This window comes from Malania oleifera, chromosome 8 (assembly GCF_029873635.1).
Source record: "Malania oleifera isolate guangnan ecotype guangnan chromosome 8, ASM2987363v1, whole genome shotgun sequence".
NCBI lineage: Eukaryota > Viridiplantae > Streptophyta > Magnoliopsida > Santalales > Ximeniaceae > Malania > Malania oleifera.
This window is the reverse complement of record NC_080424.1, coordinates 2,453,202-2,473,832: the sequence shown is the minus strand read 5'-3', so window position 1 is coordinate 2,473,832 and position 20,631 is coordinate 2,453,202. Positions and strand designations below refer to the sequence as shown.

Sequence of the window (20,631 nt, the reverse complement as noted above, 5' to 3'; positions counted from 1 at the left end):
CTAAGATAACCAAAAAACCCAATAAATTTATGAAAAATAATTCTGCTGCAAGAAACACAGGAGACCCAAATTTTCAAATATCAAAACTAATAGAGAACACTCTAAAAGCCCCTTTGGATCACAACGTTAGAACCCAATTTTATTTTATTTTTTTTCCTGGCAAGAGAAAAGGAGGGCTGTTTTATAAAATGGATTTGGATTCATGTGAAACAGCAATTTAATTTCTTTATTTGCACAACTGGTTGAGTTGATAGAGTTTGGGCGAAAATAAAGGGAAAGAAGAAGAACTGAGATTACAGGAGCAATGGTGAATTCAACAATAAAATAAAAGTTGGCCCTAAACTTGCCATTTCCCAGTAGCATCATTGTGTCGACTCGTAAACACACTCTTTCAATACACAGATGTTCAGCCACTCCAGAATCTTCCTTTTATCAGTTAGTTGCCCCAACAAGAATAACTCAATAACTAATATACAACTTAAATCTGAATTAAGTATACCAATATAAAACCCTAATTGTTGAGGTGGCACCCCACGTAGATGTACACACGCCTTTTCATCAAGAAGCTCGTTATATGAATATTTCCTTCTTTGTTTTATATCCATGGTTCTTCTGCATCCCCACACATACGGGCCTAGGGAAGCCTGTCTTTTACAGGTTTCAGTGTATGCAAACCATACTTAATTAGCATATAAGCAAAATAAAACCATGATAATCCGAGAAAATCAAACAAAAATCATTAACAATTTTAATCAAACAAAAATATAAACGCATAAACTACTCAAAATCTCTACTTTCCGAGTCTGATACCATATCCAAGCAATACGAAATAATTTACTTAATCGGTAAACTATTCTGGGAAAAATTCGGCAAAAAAAAAGGTTTATCATTATCATTTTTTTCTCCCAATAGTTTAACACAAAAAAGAACATATTTTGCATTCTTATTTTGCACCGTGCAAAACCTCTTTTTTTCCCGACAATGGAGAAATCAAAAGACGATGCTTCAGTTTGGAAATTTGGAAATTTATGAGATGATTCAGTTTGACCAATGTATATTGTAGAATTTTTTTTGGAAATCTGTTGTAGAGGCAGCTTCAAAACAAACTATAACTGACTAACGCTGGTCATCTACCAATAGTCATTGCAAGAGCACATATTATCTCTAAAATGGTGAAAACGGTTTGAATCTCTCACAATAATCTCCTTTTGAAAAAGATTTGATGCCAGTTTCATGAAGTTATGGCAGTCCACACAAATCCGGATGTTCTTCATAATCCTTATAACACCTCCAGTATAGTCAAAACCACCTTCATTCATCAGAGCAAATACCAAAGCTAACTTCTCACTATGATGATACATTTGCTCCTCCTTTTGCTCCTCCTCTACGTCATGCAGTGCTAGGCTTGTTTCTGGCACATAACCTTTCTCCTTTAACTGTCCCACCAGCCCTTCAAGCTTGGCACATATGATATCCCTTTGGGGATGGTTTCGGCCCCCAGATGTGAACTCGTGCACCTTATTCCCAATCTCAATCCAGCTTAGTCCAGGCTCTTTTCTCACTCTACTGCCGCTCATCTCTTTCCTAATTAGACTCGCTTCATTAAAACTACCACTTGAGCTATATAGGTTTGACATCTGCACATATCCTAATGACTTTGTGGGCTCCAACTCATTCAGTTTAGTGGCTGCTAACTTGGCCAATCGAGTCTCGTTGTGTTTTCTGCATGCTCCAAGCAAAGCACTCCACACCACAAAATCAGGCTTCATTGGCATTCTGCTTACAAGCTCCTCAGCTTCAGGAATCCGCCCAGCTCGTCCAAGAATGTCAACCATGCATGCATAATGATCAATTCGAGGAACAATACCATAATTTGTGGACATTGCATCAAAAACTTTAGTTCCTTCTTTGACCATTCCAGAATGGCCACAAGCTGAGAGGAGAGAAACAAAGGTCGTGGCATCAGGCTTGACATTCATTTGTGAAAAAAGCAGCAATGCCTCCGTAGCCAGCCCATGCAAAGCATAAGCCTTCAACATTGAATTCCAAGAAATAATATCATGAATAAGAATTTCATTGAAAACTTTTTTTGACAAAATAATCGAGCCACACCTTGCATATGCATGAATCAAAGCATTTTTAAGCACAGTGTCATCTTCAAATCCAGCTTTGATAATCTGCACATGGACAACCCAAGTACATCGTTCAGTTGCTAGGCCAGAACATGCTTTCAATACAATTGACAAAGTATAACGGTCTGGAGTCAAGCCCTCTTGACAGAACTGACAGAAAAGGAAGAGGGCTTCTTCTGGGGCCTGTTCAGCAAATGCTGTTATAATCCCAGTCCATGAAACAACATCCCGACAGCCATTTGTCTCCAAGAATATCCCATAGCAATCTGCTACCTCCCCTCCAAGATTTGAGTAAGCTTTCACTAAAGCAGTCGCTACTTCAGTTTCTGAATGAAACCCAGTTTTGATTGTGAGACAGTGCAGCTGAAAACAAGCCTTAAGACCCAAATCGATGTCACTGCAGTTGATTCCACAGAGGGAAGAAAAGACGCTCAGCAGTGTTGCACGATCAAACCCAACGCCATCACAATGCATTTGGGAGAAAACACTGATAGCTTGAGCCTCAAGTCCACAAAGCTGAAGCCCTGCAATCATTGAATTCCAAGAAATCAAATTGCGGTACTCCATAGTCTTGAACACAGTCCAAGCATCATCTTTACCATCAACATTGCCAATCCCACCACAATCACAGCTCTTGAAATACATGGAAATCAGAGCATTTGATACAAAAACATAAACATCAAAGGATGTTTTCAAGGCAAAGGCATGTACCTGCCGTCCACGGTTGCCATCGTGCTTGCCACACGAACTAAGAACACTTGCGAATGCAAATTCAGTCGGTCGGCAGTAAATCAGCATGTCCGAAAACACACAAAAACACTCGTCAGCTCGGCCGTGTTGTGCATAACCAGAAATGAGAGCAGTCCAAGAAACAATGTTTCTGTGCGGCATTTCATCAAACAGCCGGCGGGCGTACTCTAAGTAACCGCATTTAGCGTACATATTGATTAGATGGTTGGTAATGTAGAGGTCAGAATGGGCGGTGGGGTTGTGGGCAAGCAGGTGGCCGTGGAGGGCTTGGCCTTGCTGGATGAGACCATGGCGAGCGCATTCATGGAAGAGGGAAGCGTAAATTTGGCAGGTTTGAGATGGTGACGATGGCGGCCCATTGACAGTGTAGAACAGGGAGACAGCTTCTTGGGGGCGGCCGCGCCTGCAGAGCACAAGCACCTGCTCGAAAAGTTTAGTATTCGCTTCTGAGGAGACAGGAGAAGGAGAAGGAAAATTGCCGGCGCTGAAGCAACGGAGGAAGACACGTAACATGAGCTCAGACTCGGACTTAACATTACCTCGGCCTCTTCCAGTCTTCGTTAACAATATGAAATAATTTATTTAATCGGTAAACTATCTGCACAAAAATTCGGCAAAATAAAAAAGGGTTTATCATTTTTTTCTCCCAGTAGTTTAACACAAATAAGAATATATTTCGTATTCTTATTTCGCACCGTGCGAAACCTCATTTTTTTCCCGACAAAGGAGAAATCAAAAGACGATGTTTCCAAGAAAACTACAAATTTCAACGAGACGAACCATTCAACTATCCTTCGAAACACACAGAACGCTAAATATTTTTGGAAACATTACACATCTTCACCAGAAAGTGCGAATTTTCTTGCGGAAAACTAACATTACGCCAGAAAATATTTTTCATCAAGAACAAGCAAGGCCGAAGAGGCAGATCGAGAACAAAATTGAAAGAGAGGGAGAGAAAACAGACCAACATAAACAGTGCGCTCTGTGTTGCCAGACAAGATTTGCCCAGATCTGATGCTAATCCTATCGCAAACTCGATCTGCTACCTGCGATCCCCGCCGGATCTGATGTAATGAATCTAATGACAGGCCAATTGCGTGAAGGGGGATTTTATACTCTACTTTGAATCAATGCCAATATCAGTACAACCGTTCTCTGATTGGTATTTTTTGGGCCTTTTAGATTCAGCCACGTCATCACGGTGAAAATCTTTTCTCCTTTCTTTTTAAAACACACACCCAAACCTAAAGTCTTAAAAAGAAATACACATATATTTGTTTTATTTTTAAAAATTACAAAAAAAAAATTTAGTTTTAAAAAATGGCCCCAGTTATCTACCCTTGTTGGCCCAACCCGAAACTACCAAATTTGTTCTAGACTCGAAATGATCATAAACTCGTTCAAGTTAGGCAAATGAATATAAGAACATCATTTAAGTAAGCAAAATCGAAGTTTAAAGGGTTATCCTTGATGTTGCAAAATACTTATGTTGATGTTACATGTGACTGCACATCAATGCAATTTAATTCTATAAGCTTAAATTTTAGAAAAAAAAAAAAACTCAAAATGATGAAATATCCCTTCTGTACTATTTTAGACAATTATATCTATTTTTCTTTATATTTTATTTTCCAATCTTCTAAAATTTTAAAAATAAAAAAAGGAAACTTATTTTCCTAATTTGATGCTTCACTCGTAACTTAGAGAACGTTTGATATTATATTTTTATTTTCATTTCTATACCAACAATATATATATATATATATATATATATATATATATGTATATGTACGTTTGTTTCTTTTGCTAATTTTGTATTTATTGTTGCCATTCAATTTTTTTCAAAAATATTGAAAATTAATTTTTATAATTTTCAATTATTTTAACAACTTATTATTATAATAATTTAACATGCAAAATTAACTTTTGTAAATAAAATTATTCAATTTACACATATTTTTTTTAATAAAACCAAACCCTAAAATTTATGTTCATAAGCACTATCTCTATATATTTTAGATGTTCTAGACCTGAAGTAGTATATTAAACCATCTTGGACCAATCTCATTCAGCCATATGAAGAATTGGGTCATATCTTGAACAAATTTAATGAATTCGAAACTGTTTTAAAAAAATTTATTTAGAATGATTTCTTCGCATAAAATTCAAAATCCACTAATTACAAAATATTTACACACATCGAGCTATTAAGTATTGGTATTATTTTTTATTTTTTATTTCTAATTATGCACAATGAAGAAATAGATAATAAAAATGTGTCTATTTATGTTATCAATTTTTCTATTTCTCTTACTGGCTTTTAGGGATCATTTAAAACCACTTATGTATAAGTGTTTTTCTAGTAAAAAGAAATATTGAATTCAATAATTGTTAAATTAGAAAAGAATTGAAAGTTATAAATGGTGTTTGGTTGTATTTAAAATAAGTAGTCTTTTCATACTTATTTATTATTATAAGGTACTACAAGATTATTTTCAAACATATTTTAGATTAAAAATATTAATAGTTTTAATTAACAATTTAAATAATAATTATTTTAATTATTTATATTTAAAGTTTATACTTTTTATTAAAAAATAATATAATATTATTATTTTAATTAACAATAATAATTATTTCTAATGTATATTTATAATATATTACTGTCATATTAATTATAATAAAAATTGTTGGGATTAGTGTATTCTCAAGAGGGGGGCGAATTGGGTATTAAAAAGTTCTACCTAAGTTCAACTAAACCAGTAGCAGTAATAAATAACATCATTCTAAGTAAATGTCAATTACACAGATAAATATAATATGCAAAAATTAAATTATGTGCAACATTCACAATATATAAAATATAACATACTCGTAGTATAGGAATATAAAGTGCAAGAAATTAAAAATAGACACACAGTATGTTATCGAGATTCGGCCAATACTACCTGCGTTCCCGCCTCAAGTTCATAAGTAAAAGGATTCACTAAATTGCTCACTTGCAAGTGGAGCAACACCAAATACAACACCTTTTCCTTACTGGGAAAGGAAAATCTCAGGTCAGATTAACAAAACTAACCCCAACCTTTATGATACCTTACAAGATGGTGCACCTAGTTCTCTTAACCGAATTTGAATCAGTTCAGTGCTCTCCTAACCGAGTCTGAGTAATCTGAGACTCTTCACAGGATGAGTCTTCCTCTTCCGACCACACGTTGGAAATACAACAAATAATAATTTTTGTACAAAAATAATGCTTCTAATACACGCAGATGATATACAACATTTAAGCACAAAATGCAATCATGTATGATATGAAATATAAGTTTTTTCTCAATGTGATTTTATACTCTTTGAAATTTAATATATATGATAATGCACTTCAAAGATTAAACCCCAATTAAATCTTTCTCCAAAAATATTTTTCAAGTATAGGAGAACTTAGGGTTGTGCTTGCACAAAGAAGATTATATGATCTTTGATTTTAACCAAAACAAATATGCAATAAAAGTTTTTCAAAGATTTTGAAAACCCAAAAGCTTTCATCTAAAAATGATTTTCAAAAATATTGTTAATGAAAGTTAGGGTTAAAAGCTCAAAAAGATTTTATAATCAAGAATGTGAGTTTTTGAAGTCTTGCAATAAATGTGCAAGATTCACAAGCTATGTAACGTTTGCGCCCAAAAATTTTTATCAAATGAAATATATGAGAGAACAATAAATTTACTCTCAAGAAGGATTTTGAAAAAAAAAAAAAATGTAAGCAAAGTGAGAGTAAAAGATTTATGAAATAATTATATGCCCAAAATAAATTCTCTCCAAAGGAAATTTCTCAAATAGCAAGTGTAGGAGAGTGTAAAAATGAATAAGAATCAAATATATTTTTGGGAGGATTTTCTCACTAATATCTCTATTAAAAATAGAGTAATGAGGAGGTATATATAGAGTCTAGGGGAAATCTAATCGTTAGGGACATATTAGGAATTTTTAAAATTGTTTAATAAAGATTAAACACATTTTAAGTGCTTAAAACAACATGAACCTGAAAGGTTCAACTGGCCGAGCCAAGGCGATATTCCAAACTTTCATAGGTTTGGTCGTCTATCCTTAAGGTTGGTCTGTCAGTTCATTCAGTCGGCTGAGGGTATTTTTGAATTGAAAGTTCGGTCTACTAGGGTAGGTAGAAAAAGTCAAGTTTGAAGGTCGATCGACCGTGGAAGATACGTTCAATTTAGGTTGGTCAGCCGAGCCAAGGCAAACATTTGACTTCTGGTCAGGTCGGTCTTTTGAGCTGTTTAAAACGTGATTAGGTTAGCCGACCAAGCTTTTAATTAAGCCGAAAAAATTCAACATCGGTCGACCGAAGTAAGCCCTAATTTTTGACCTTAAATTATTTTGAAAACCTTTGTAAGATTTTATCTATTTAGGAAAAGGTCTTTCATGAAGGTGTAGGATCCTTAGGGTCTATTTATGGTTGTTACTGAGCTTATCATTCATACCATGCATGGAATGCAGTATTACAGACCAAATTTAAAAATGCAATATACAATAAAAACGAAACATCTTTTTCCTCTTTTGCTCTTCTTGTTCATTATGGAATTTGCCAAGAATGAGTGAGCTTTAAGACCTTTCTGGCTTTTATTTCCCATTTTCTTATGTGTGAGTGGGAATATAAACTTGTCCAAATACTAGACACACACATAAGAAACTAGTGTTTTGTCATCATCAAAATAGAGATCAGATTCAAAAAATTAACAAAAATAATATTATTAATTAATTTTTAATTTTAATTTTATTAATATTAATTTAAACTAATAAATAGTTCCTTTTCAATTTATAATTGAATTATAATAAATAATATGTCATAATACATAGTAAAATAATATCTAGTTATTTTAAAATTCATTTTAAATAAAAATATGATTATTTTTATAATTATAAATTTAAATTATAATTATGTTAATTTTATAATTAAAATTTAAATATTTTTTAAATTCATTTAATTTTAATTTTAATTTAAAGATGGTTTTTCATTCATTTTAGAATTTAATTACATTTTATTAATAATTAATAGATTATAATGCATGGTAAAATAATATATAGTTACTTTTTTTAATAATTATGTTAAATTTCATTTTTAATTAAAATTTAAATATTTTATTAAGTAAAAATAATATAATATTTTTTATCAACAATAATCTTGTTCTTAATTTATATTTATAATATATGATTATCATATTAATTTATGTTTAAATTATATTATTAACTAAATTCGTATTTTAATTTTTTTTATCACTAATTTAAATCAATAGATGTTTATTATTCTTAATTTCAGATTTGAATTAATTTTTCTTAATAATTAGCATATTATAATATATAATAAAATAGTATATGATTATCTACTATTATATTTTTTAAATTATAAAATAATCATTAGATTTTCTCATATTTATAAAATTGACCTTACCTATGAATAGTGTCACTTATAAATAACCAAAAAGTTATCTTAGATTGCTTCTCAAAATTCACTTAAACTATTTTAAAAAACAAGTGATTCTAGAAAAACATAAGTGTTTGTCATAATACAAGTTAAACATTACTTTTTTTTTTTTTTTATAAAAGTGTTAATTTTTAAGTGGTAAGAGTTATAACTTTTTTTTTTTAAATACTCAAAAATAGGGCTTAACCGTTTATTAAAAAAATTAAAAATTAAGTTTTATAATATTCAGTTGTTTTGGCAACTTATTGGCAGAAGTTTTAATATCCATAAATAGTTTTTTTTTTCGGATTTAATCATTGATTTTATACACTTTTAAATTAAAATTAAAAAAAATGATCATATAAATTAAATATAATTGAAATAGAAGTATAAATATAGATTTCAAAAAAATAAAATAAAAATAAAGCCAATTATAAAATATTTTTACTATGTTTCAATTGTCATGTCGACTATTAAATAAAACAATAATAATTTTATTTTTTATAGCATTTTTTTAATGTGTATAATTTGTGATTTTATTATTTTAATCATATTTCTATAATATGATTTATAAGTAGATTATAAAGGTTTTAATATATCTTATGATTTGCTTGGTGAATAATCAGAAATGTGTCAATGAATAGGCTGTAATGTTTTCAATCTTCTTGTTTGGTGACATTTGGACTGGTCTGAAGGGCTTGCCAAGTAGGAGTTATGAGTCATAAAAAAAAATAAAATAATATTATAATATAAATAATTAAATTTAATATGTATGTTTTCACTATTATTAAGAAAAATATATATTTTTATTATTAATATACTAATATATATATATATATATATTATTTTTATCATTAAAACATAAAATCAATACCATACATTTCACATTTCAGCTCAATAGGTCACCATCCACTTGGACCCATGGGTACCAGGGATAAAACAAAAACATATAGCAGAAGCCTACGTAGCAAAAAATGTATAATCATATACATACAATCATATCATACATCACAATGTACTAGAATTTCTACAATCACTGTACTTCCACATATATATACTTCCAAAAAATGAAATCTAGGGACAATTTTCACAAAACCATACTATCCCTACCAAAAACTTACCCTTCAAAAAGGGCAGATAAACCACACTATGTTAGCGAGGCCTTTCCCGCTCTCCTATCTGGGACTTCTGAAAAATTTATAAAGTTTAGGGGTGAGACATCTCTCAGTAAGGGAAATAAATTAATACTAGTGTGTGACAACATGAATATACCGTATTTCACATATACCATACATATCATATCCAATAATATTTATCAAATATGGGAAAAACATACGTATATCAAAAACATGGCAGAACATACTGCATTACATAAACATATCTCATCTCATATCATAATAATAACATAAAAACAATCCTGGTAGGTTAGCTGGCTGTTGTCATGTATTACCCCCACATGACTGGGTTGTGTGGCCCGAAGGCGGGACTTGACAATGGTTGGCCGACCACTGCCAAGTCGATAGTCTAGTCTGTAGGTCTGATGGGTCTACCCTGACTGGTCTGTACACTAGGGGCAATAACAGCACACTTCTTGAAAATAACCACATCGACCATCCAATCTCACACTACTCTGTACAGCGGCGTTAACACAAATATCATGATCACGAAGACCATGGACACATAGCAACGGTACCGTGCAAGTGCTAGCCTAAACCAAACCAACCAGGTTCTGATATCATATACATATACTAAAACCATGATACATAAATATCTCATATCATTTGTTTTCACATCAATCATATCATTTCACATATATATGTGTATCATGAAAATCATCGGCTCGTACGCCGCTATTACACATTTTATCATAGCTCGGCCCGTACGCCAGCTACACATAGCACAGCCCCTACGCTGGCAAACCGTGATCACATAACACGGCCCGTACGCCGGCAAATCACATCTCATAGTACGGCCCGTACGCCAGCAAATCATATCACATAGCACGGCCCGTACGCCGACAAATCACAGTCACATATCACGGCCCGTACGCCGGTTTTCCATCATAAAAATCCGTATCATCCACATTCCTAGAAAATAGTATTTCGCATCATTTTACTCATGCCACACAATAGATTTTTCACATATTCAACATACGATCATTTTCAAAGTATTTTGCAAATATAAAACATGTATATAAACATATACGTTTTCCATAAATCAAATGATATATATATATATATAAGCATTTTCTCAAAAACAGAAACTAACTTAGTTTATCCCCTTACCTGGTTCCTGAACAGCCCCTAAGAAAGTCTTCCCCGCCCCCGCAGGGTTCCCAACTCAACACCCTGAAAATTAAAATTCACGGAATTAAACTTCAATATTACTAAGCATATAATACTTTTCTCAATTGTCAAAAACCCACATATTGAGTAGAAAGTTTTTACCCAAAAGTATTTAAGTTTAACACCTGAGGGGTTCCCTGACCAATACCCTGAAACTGAAAACCCCCAGTATTAAACTTCAATATTTTCATGCGCACAACATTTCTTATAACTAGCGTAAGACCAAATATGACTTAAAAAGCCTTACCTCAACTTTGGGATGATTTCCAACTAGCTTTCTCCCATCGATCCGCTCTAGCAGATTTAAAGAGAACTCCGCTAGGAGCGTCGTGGTGACTTCGGATTGTTGATCCGGCAAAGATCTAGCCCGAAATCGACGAAAGAAAAAGAGAAAACCGAAGGGGAGAGAGAGTGTGTGAGTTAGCTTCTTAATAAAGCTTTAAAAAAATCTGAATTTTCATATTTATAGGACAATGAAATTCGTCGACAAGCCCGACCTTCGTCAACGAGTCCCTCACAAATTTTGTCAACGAAATCCACTCTTCGTCGACGAAATTCAGTCAACTCAGAAACCCCTCTCGGCATTTTCTCGTCGACGAAGCCCTGTGTTCGTCGTCGAAATCTTTAAAGCCTTCGTCGACGAAACCCTATGTTCGTTGACGAAGCTTGGCGGCTTCCCTTCTTTTCCCAACTTTCATTTCCCTTTTCTTTTATCATTTAAATTTCATTTTAAATTCGGGTCGTTACATCCTCCCCTCCTTATAAAAATTTCGTCCTTGAAATTTACTGTTCCCGTAATTCATCATCCCTTAACCAGGAAAAAAGGTCTACTCATTTTATTACCTACCCTCACTTATGGCGAAGGAATACCATTGTTACAATCTGAGTCTTGGGAGTTTACATATACAAAAGAAAACCATTCTCCCAGAACCAAAATACTACACTAATCACCCATTACATGTACCTGCAAAAGAAAATACTACTTACACTTCATCTAATCAACCTTCTTGGAATAGATGCGGGTACTTCTACCTCATCTGTTCCTCGGACTCCCAAGAAGCCTCTTCTACCGCATGATTCCTCCACAAAACTTTTACTTGAGGAATCGTCCTGTTACGTAGCTCTTGCACTTTCTTATCCAGAATCTATACTGGTACCTCCTCATATCCTAGTGAATCATTAAACTCCAACTCATTGTAACTGATGACATAAGAAGGGTCTAGGACGTATTTCCTCAACATAACTACATGGAATACGTCGTGGATCCTAGACAACACTAGAGGTAAAGCTAGCCTATAAGCTACCGGTCCCACTTTATCAAGAATCTCAAATGGACCGATAAACCTAAGACTAAGTTTACCCTTCTTCCCAAATCGTATAACCCCTTTCATCGGAGCTATCTTCAGGAACACATGATTACCTATATCAAATTCCAGATTCCTGCGGTGATTATTAGCGTAACTTTTCTATCGGCACTGAGCTGCACTGATCCTGTCCCTGATAATCCAAACCTTATCACGCGCTTGCTGTACCAGCTCTGGCCCCACTACTCGTCGCTCACTCTCTTCATCCCAAAACAAAGGAGATCGACATCTCCTACCGTATAGAGCCTCAAACGGTGTCATGCCAATGCTAGACTGATAACTGTTATTGTACGCAAACTCTACTAGTGGCATGAACTGAGTCCAACTACCCCCAAAGTCCAATACGCACGCACGGAGCATATCCTCTAGTATCTGTATCGTCCTATCAGTCTGCCTATCTGATTGTGGATGGAATGCTGTACTAAACGATAATTGAGACCCCAGAGCCTCCTACAAGCTCCTCCAAAATCGTGACATAAAATGCGGGTCTCGATCTGACACAATCGATACTGACACTCCATGAGAACAAATTATCTCCTAAATGTAGATCTCCACTAAACGACTGAGGGAGTAGCTGATCTTGATAGGTATAAAGCGGGCGTTCTTCATCAAACGGTCAACAATCACTCAGATGGCATTCTAGCCATGCAATGCCGTCGACAGTCCTGACACAAAGTCCATAGATATATGATCCCACTTCCATTCTAGGATAAATAACGGCTGCAACTGCCCTGCCGGCCTCTGGTACTCAGCTTTTACCTGCTGGCACATCAAACACTATGCTACATACTCGGCAATCTCCCTCTTCATACCACTCCACCAGTACGACTCTCACATATCTCTGTACATCTTCATACTGCCAGGATGAATAGTATACAAAGATTTGTGAGCCTCTTCTAGAATGGTCTTCATAATCTCAGTATCGACGGGAACACATAATCTGGTATGGAACTGCAAAGTTCTGTCATCTGCGATACTGAACTCCTCCCCCTGCCCACTTTGTACTCTATCTATCACCTCTGCTAACTTTGGATCTTCCTTCTAAGCAGCTTTAATTATTTCCTGCACAGTAGGTTGTACCACTAGACTGACAATACATACTGGAAGATCACTTTCCACTAACTTTATGCCGAGTCTCTCCAAATCCATCATAATCGGATGCTGGATCCCCATAACTGCCAACAATGGCTCTCTAGATTTCCTACTCAACGCATTAGCTACCATATTTACTTTCCCTGGTTGATAACTGATGGTACAATTAAAATCTTTAATCAGCTCTAACCAACTCCTCTGCCTCATATTCAGTTCTTTCTGTGTGAAGAAGTATTTCAAACTCTTGTGGTCAGAGAAAATCTCACACTGCTTGCCGTACAGGTAATGCCTCCAAATTTTCAGCGCGTGTACCACTGCAGCCAATTCAAGATCATGGGTAGGGTAGTTCTTTTCATATTCCTTCAACTGTTGGGATGCATACGCCACTACCCTGCCATGCTGCATCAATACACAGTCAAGTCCCTTCAAGGACACATTACTGTAAATGACATACCTCTCACCCCCAGATGGGATGACTAATACTGGTGCTGTGACTAATCTCTGCTTCAGCTCCTGAAAACTCTGCTCACAGCTGTCGTCCCACTCAAATTTGACATTCTTCCTCATTAGTTGTGTCAAAGGTCATGACAGCGCTGAGAATCCCTCAATGAAACGACGATAATAGCCTACTAGCCCCAAGAAACTCCGGATCTCCTAGACATTCCTCGATCTAGCCTAATTCACTACCACCTCAATTTTACTGGGATCTACAGAAATACTGTCTCCAGATATAACATGCCCTAAAAACACGACCTTCTCCAGCCAAAATTCACATTTACTGAACTTGACGTACAACTTCTTTTCACGAAGTGTCTGCAAAACCTGCCTCAAATGCGTCTTATGCTCCTCATAGCTCCTCGAATAGACCAGTACATCATCAATAAAAACAACAACAAACTGGTCTAGGTATCGGTGGAAGACTCTGTTCATCAAGTCCATAAATACTGTAGGAGCATTCGTCAATCCAAATGGCATAACGAGAAACTTGTAATGCCCGTACCGAGTCCTAAAGGCCATCTTCGAGACGTCTTCTGCTTTCACCTTTACCTGATGGTAGCCAGATCTGAGGTCAATCTTCGAATATACCCGTGTACCCTGGAGCTGGTCAAACAAATCATCAATACGGGGTAGAGGATACTTGTTCTTGATTGTCACTTTATTAATCTTCCTATAATCAATACACATCCTCATAGTCCCGTCCTTTTTTTTCAAAAATAGAACAGGAGCTCCCCACGGAGATACACTGGGTCGTATGAAGCCCTTATCAAGCAGATCTTGCAACTGATTCTTCAATTCTGCTAACTCTACTGGCGCCATCCGATATGGTACTTTAGAAATCGGTGTTGTACCTAGAAGTAGATTAATAGAGAAATCTACCTCACGATCGAGTGGCAAACTCGGCAACTCGTTTGGAAAAACATCTGTAAACTCCTTTACTACAGGCGTGCTAGCAAGTTTCAATTCATTCTCTGACATCTCTTTCACAATAGCCACAAACCCCTGACAACCACTCAACAGTAGTCTCCTGGCCTGTATAACTGAAATTAGCTGAGGCGGGGATTGCACACGCGACCCTACAAACTTGAATTCTACTTCTCCCGGAGGTTTGAATATCACTTCTCATGCTCGATAATCTATGCTGACAAAATTAGCTGCTAGCCAATCCATGCCAAAAATAACGTCAAATCCGTGCATGTCTAACACTATCAAATTAGCAGACAATATTTTCCCATGAATCTCTACTAGGCAGTTGTGGAGTACCTTACTACACCTCACTACTGATCCAGTCAGCGTAGATACCAATAATTCAACATCTAATGACTATGTTTCAGCCCCATATAATTTAACACACCCCGAAGACAAGAACGAGTGTGTAACTCCTGAATCAAATAATGTAATAACTTTAAAAGAAAGCATAATCACCATACCTGTCACCACGTCACCTGTCGTCTCAGCCTCGCCTGACGTCAAAGTGAACACCCTGGCTGGAGCCGTATTCCTCTACTGGCCCTCACGTGGTGCTTGATAACCTCCCTGATATGGTCTAGGAACTGGAACTGCATCTGGTGGTGTAGGGCAATCTCGTACCATATGCCCCGGTTTACCACAGCGACAACACACTAGAATTGCATCTGATGGGGTAGGACACTCTCGCACCATGTGCCCCGATCTACCACAGCGGTAGCACACCATACCACCAGCTCGACACTCCCCCCAGTGCTTCCTACCACAAGTCTGACAGACTGAAAAACCCTGCCCTATTTGCATCTCACGTCCTCCCGTCTCCTGTATCCGTCCTTTGCCATGATTACCTCTCCTCCACTGGCCCGGTCTATGACCTTGCTAGTAGCCAGTAGATGCAGATCTCTTCCTCTGTCCCTGCTCCTCTGCAGCAAGATGCTCACCAATTTCTGTCAAAGCTTCCCTATCGACTAACTCAGTAAAGTCTTGGATCCGTAGCACCACCACCTGCTTAAATATACTCTGCCTCAACCTCAAGCATCTCTCAAACTATCTCGCCTTCCTCACCTCATTAGGAACAATATACGAGGCGAAATGAGAGAGCTCGATAAAACGTGCTGCGTACTGCTAAACAGATAGCTATCCCTACTTCAGACTCAAGAACTCTTCTACTTTAGCCTCCCTAACAGTAGTTGGAAAATATCTTTCAAAGAACAACTCTTTAAATCGGTCCCATGTCATAGTTATCGGAGTCACCCTCTGCTGCTCCAATAGTCTCACCGCAATCCGCCACCTCTCAGCCTCTCCTGTTAGTCTATAGGTGGCAAAGAGAACCCTCTGCTCCTCAGTACACTGTAGTACAGCCAAGATCTTCTCAATCTCCTGCATCCAGTTCTCAGCGGCTATAGGATCAACTCCGCCTGAGAACGTTGGAGGATTCAACTTTGTGGACTTCTCTATGGTGCACCCATGGCCTGCAAATGGACCACTCTGCTCTCTCGAGCTCCTAGCGATCTTAACCATAACCTGCTGAGCCACGCTACATAATATTGCGTCAGAGTCGGTCCCAGATGCACTTGATGGTCCTGCACCATCACTGCCACTCGCATGGGCACTATTTACTCCTTCTGGATCCATCTTGAAACAACAAACACGACTTAGAACTTCTATCCTTATAATTTACCCACCTATCCTCACCACTTATCTCAACATTCCTAACTCATTTCTAATCCCCAGTCCTACATTTTAGGAACACAACCCGACAATAGCTTACTATGGTTTTCCTGAAACCGTCACCCTAGGAAAAACACATAAACTACCACGAAAGTCCTGCCTCTAGACTGTAGAACAAAATCTCAAATCCTTTCCTAAACTCTGGTATTGTTTCTGCTGCACTCTAAAGTTTACAGAACTTAGCAACCTAGGCTCTGATACCAACTGTAACGACCTACTCATTTTCACTTTTTTTTTTTATCATTAAAACATAAAATCAATACCACACATTTCACATTCCAGCTCAGCAGGTCACCATCCACCTAGACCTGTGGATACCAGGGATAAAACAAAAACATACAGCAGAAGCCTACGCAGTAGAAAATGTATAATCATATACATACCATCATATCATACATCACAATGTACTAGAGTTTCTACAATCACTGTACTTCCATATATATATACTTCCCAAAAATGAAATCTAGAAACAATTTCCACAAAACCATATTATCCTTACCAAAAACTTACCCTTCAAAAAGGGCAGATAAACCACACTATGTTAGCGGGGCCTTTCCCGCTCTCCTATCTGGGACTCCTGAAAAATTTGTAAAGTTTAGGGGTGAGACACCTCTCAGTAAGGGAAATAAACTAATACTAGTGTGTGACAACATAAGTATACCGTATTCCACATATACCATACATATCATGTCCAATACTATTTATCAAATATGGGAAAAACATACGTATATCAAAAACATGGCAGAACATACTGCATTACATAAACATATCTCATCTCATATCATAATAATAACATAAAAACAATCCTGGTAGGTTAGCTGGTTGTTGTCATGTATTACCCCCACATGACTGGGTTGTGTGACCCGAAGGCGGGACTTGACAATGGTTGGCCGACCACACTGCCAAGTTGATAGTCTAGTCTGTAGGTCCAATGGGTCTACCCTGACTGGTCTGTACACCAGGGGCGATAACAGCACACTTCTTGAAAATAACCACATCGACCATCCAATCTCACACCACTTTGTATAGTAGCGTTAACACAGATATCATGATCATGAAGACCATGGACATATAACAACGGTACTGTGCAAGTGCTAACCTAAACCAAGCCAACTAGGTTATGATATCATATACATATACTGAAACCGTGATACATAAATATCTCATATCATTTATTTTCACATCAATCATATCATTTCACACATATACGTGTATCATGAAAATCATCGGCTCGTACGCCGGTATTACACATTTTATCATAGCTCTGCCCGTACGCCAGCTACACATAGTACAGCCCGTACGCTGGCAAACCGTGATCACATAGCACGGCCCGTATGCCGCCAAATCACATCTCATAGCACGGCCCGTACGCCGGCAAATCACATAAAAATCTCGGCCCGTACTTCGATTTTTCATCATAAAAATCTATATCATCCACATTCCCAGAAAAATAGTATTTCGCGACATTTTACTCATGTCACAGAATAGATTTTTCACATATTCAACATACGATCATTTTCACAGAATTTTGCAAATATAAAACATGTATATAAACATATACGTTTTCCATAAATCAAATGTATATATATATAAGTATTTTCTCAAAAATAGAAACTAGTTTAGTTTATCCCCTTACCTGATTCCTAAACAGCCCCTAAGAAAGTCTTCCCCGCTCCTGCAGAGTTCCTAACTCAACACCTTAAAAATGAAAACTTACAGAATTAAACTTCAGTATTACTAAGCATATAATACTTTCCTCAACTGTCAAAAACCCACATATTGAGTAGAAAGTTTTTACCCAAAAGCATTCAAGTTTAACACCTGAGGGGTTCCCTGACCAATACCCTGAAACTGAAAACCCCCAGTATTGAACTTCAATATTTTCATGCGCACAACATTTCTTATAACTAGCGCAAGACCAAATATGGCTTAAAAAGCCTTAACTCAACTCTGGGATGATTTCCAACTAGCTTTCTCCCATGATCCATTCCAGCAGATTTGAAGAGAACTCCGTCAGGAGTTTCGTGGTGACTTCGGATTGTCGATCCGGCGAAGATTTGGATTGAAATCGACGAAAGAAAAAGAGAAAACCAAAGGGGAGAGAGAGAGTGTGAGTTAGCTTCTTAATGAAGCTGTAAAAAAATTCGGATTTTCATATTTATAGGACAGCGGAATTCGTCGACGAGCCCGACCTTTGTTGACGAGTTCCTTACAAATTTCATCGATGAAATTCACTCCTCGTCGACGAAATTCAGTTAGCTTAAAAACCCCTCTCGACATTTTCTCGTCGACGAAGCTCTATGTTCGTCAATGAAATCTTTAAAGCCTTCGTCGATGAAACCCTGTGTTCGTCGACCAAGCTTGGTGGCTTCCCTTCTTTTCCCAACTTTCATTTTCCTTTTCTTTTATCATTTAAATTCCATTTTAAATTCGGGTCGTTACAACTAAGAAATGTAATTTATTTTTTTTTCTTCAAGTAAATAATACTATGTTGTAATATGAACTCCAAGTTTATTATTTTTTAACTTTTTAGCGTGACTTTTTCCTTTTAAAAACTACATAAATTAAATTTATAAAAAAGACAAAAAGATATATTTATATCTTAAACAATAAAGAAAATTAGAATTTATTTTGGGATGGAACAAACGGTCTATTGCAGGGTTTGCAAACATACCACGAATGGCCTATTATATACAACCTTATTTTCAATCCCTTAAATCTATGACCTTCAAGTCACACATAAACAACTTTACCATCTCGCCAGGGTTTCCTTCGTATCAATCACACTTATAAATAGTAGATAAAAAAAATTATCTCTAGAATTTAAATAGTTTAAATTAATATAATTTAAATTCAAATCCTAAAATTTTAGATGTTCTCAACCTAGAGCACTATGTTAAACTATCTTAGACCAATTCCATTTAGCTATATAAAGAAGTGGGTCATATTTAAACAAATTTAATCAATCCAAAATTGTTGTAAAAATGAGGCATACTTATATAGAATTCCTTCACATAAAATTCAAAATCTACTAATTACAAAATATTTAGACACACTAAGAGCCTCTTTAATATTGTTGTCATTTTTTATTTTCTATTTCTAATTCTGCACAATGAAGAAATAGATAATAAAAATGTATCTATTTTGTTGTCAAATTTTCTATTTTTGTTACCGTTTTTTTGGGATCATTTGAAACCACTTATGCATAAGTATTTTTCTAAAAAAAAAATACTGAATTCAATAATTGTTAAATTAGAAAAGTATTAAAAGTTATAAATGATGTTTGGTTGTATTTAAAATAAGTAGTATTTGGATACTTATTTTTATTATAAGGTACTATAAGATTATTTTATAGAACAGTTATAAGACCAATTATGTTATATGAATCAGAGTGTTGGGTAACGAAGAAACATAATATTCAAAAAGTAAAAAGTTGCCGAGATGAGAATGCTTAGATGGATGAGTGGTATAACATTGAAAGATAAATTAAGGAATGAACATATTCGTGGTAAGTTAGATGTAACTTCTATAGAAGATAAAATAAGGGAAGGATGACTCATCACATGGTATAGACACTTGCAATATAGGCCACATAGTGCACTTGTGTGACTTAGTTACTGTGGGGGGTCGTAAAATGGGTAGGGGTAGACCTAAAAAACTTGGAAAGAGATAGTGAGTAAGAATTTAATATCCTTGAATTTATCAAAAGAAATGGTTCATGATCGCATAAATTGACGGAAAATGATTCATATAGCCGACCTCACCTAGTGGGAGGGACTAAGGCTTGGTTTTGTTTTTGTTGTACTATAAGATTATTTTCAAACATATTTTAGATTATAAATATTAATATTTTTAATTAATAATTTAAATAATAATTATTTTAATTATTTATAATTAAATTTTAAATATTTTATTAAAAATATATAAGATTATTATTTTAACTAACAATAATAATTATTACTGATGTATATTTATAACATAATACTGTCATATTACGTTATAATTAAAACTAATATTATTAATTAAATTTAATATTTTTATTTATTCAATATTTAAAATAAAATTATAATAACTAATTTGTCGTAATAAATAGTAAACTAATATATAGTTATTTTTAATTTCCAAAAAATATTCACAAACTAGCTTTAAATTATTTATGTTATGAAGTGATAATTTTTTTTCCTACTTTTGGAAAAATGAAATACAACATTGTATTGATTTTCTTTCAAAATCTCAATCTAGAAAAGCATGAATACTAAGGATGTGTTTGG

General features: G+C 35.3%; 1 protein-coding gene across 3 annotated transcripts; it reads right to left on the bottom strand.

Annotated features, from left to right (window-relative positions):
• Positions 1 to 873: 873 nt before the first annotated feature.
• On the bottom strand, positions 874 to 3,956 carry LOC131161290 (pentatricopeptide repeat-containing protein At1g71420). Of its 3 annotated transcripts, XM_058116942.1 has the most exons (3): positions 3,850 to 3,954; positions 3,422 to 3,480; positions 874 to 3,302 (listed from the first exon to the last, which is right to left on the bottom strand). In XM_058116942.1, the coding sequence occupies exon 3, from the start codon at positions 3,072 to 3,074 to the stop codon at positions 1,131 to 1,133; it is 1,944 nt and encodes a 647-aa protein (XP_057972925.1). In that variant the 5' UTR covers positions 3,075 to 3,302; positions 3,422 to 3,480; positions 3,850 to 3,954; the 3' UTR covers positions 874 to 1,130. The 3 variants fall into 3 exon arrangements, with proteins under 3 accessions (XP_057972925.1, XP_057972924.1, XP_057972926.1); XM_058116941.1 differs by having other exon boundaries at positions 874 to 3,480; positions 3,850 to 3,956; XM_058116943.1 differs by having other exon boundaries at positions 3,422 to 3,926.
• Positions 3,957 to 20,631: the final 16,675 nt, after the last annotated feature.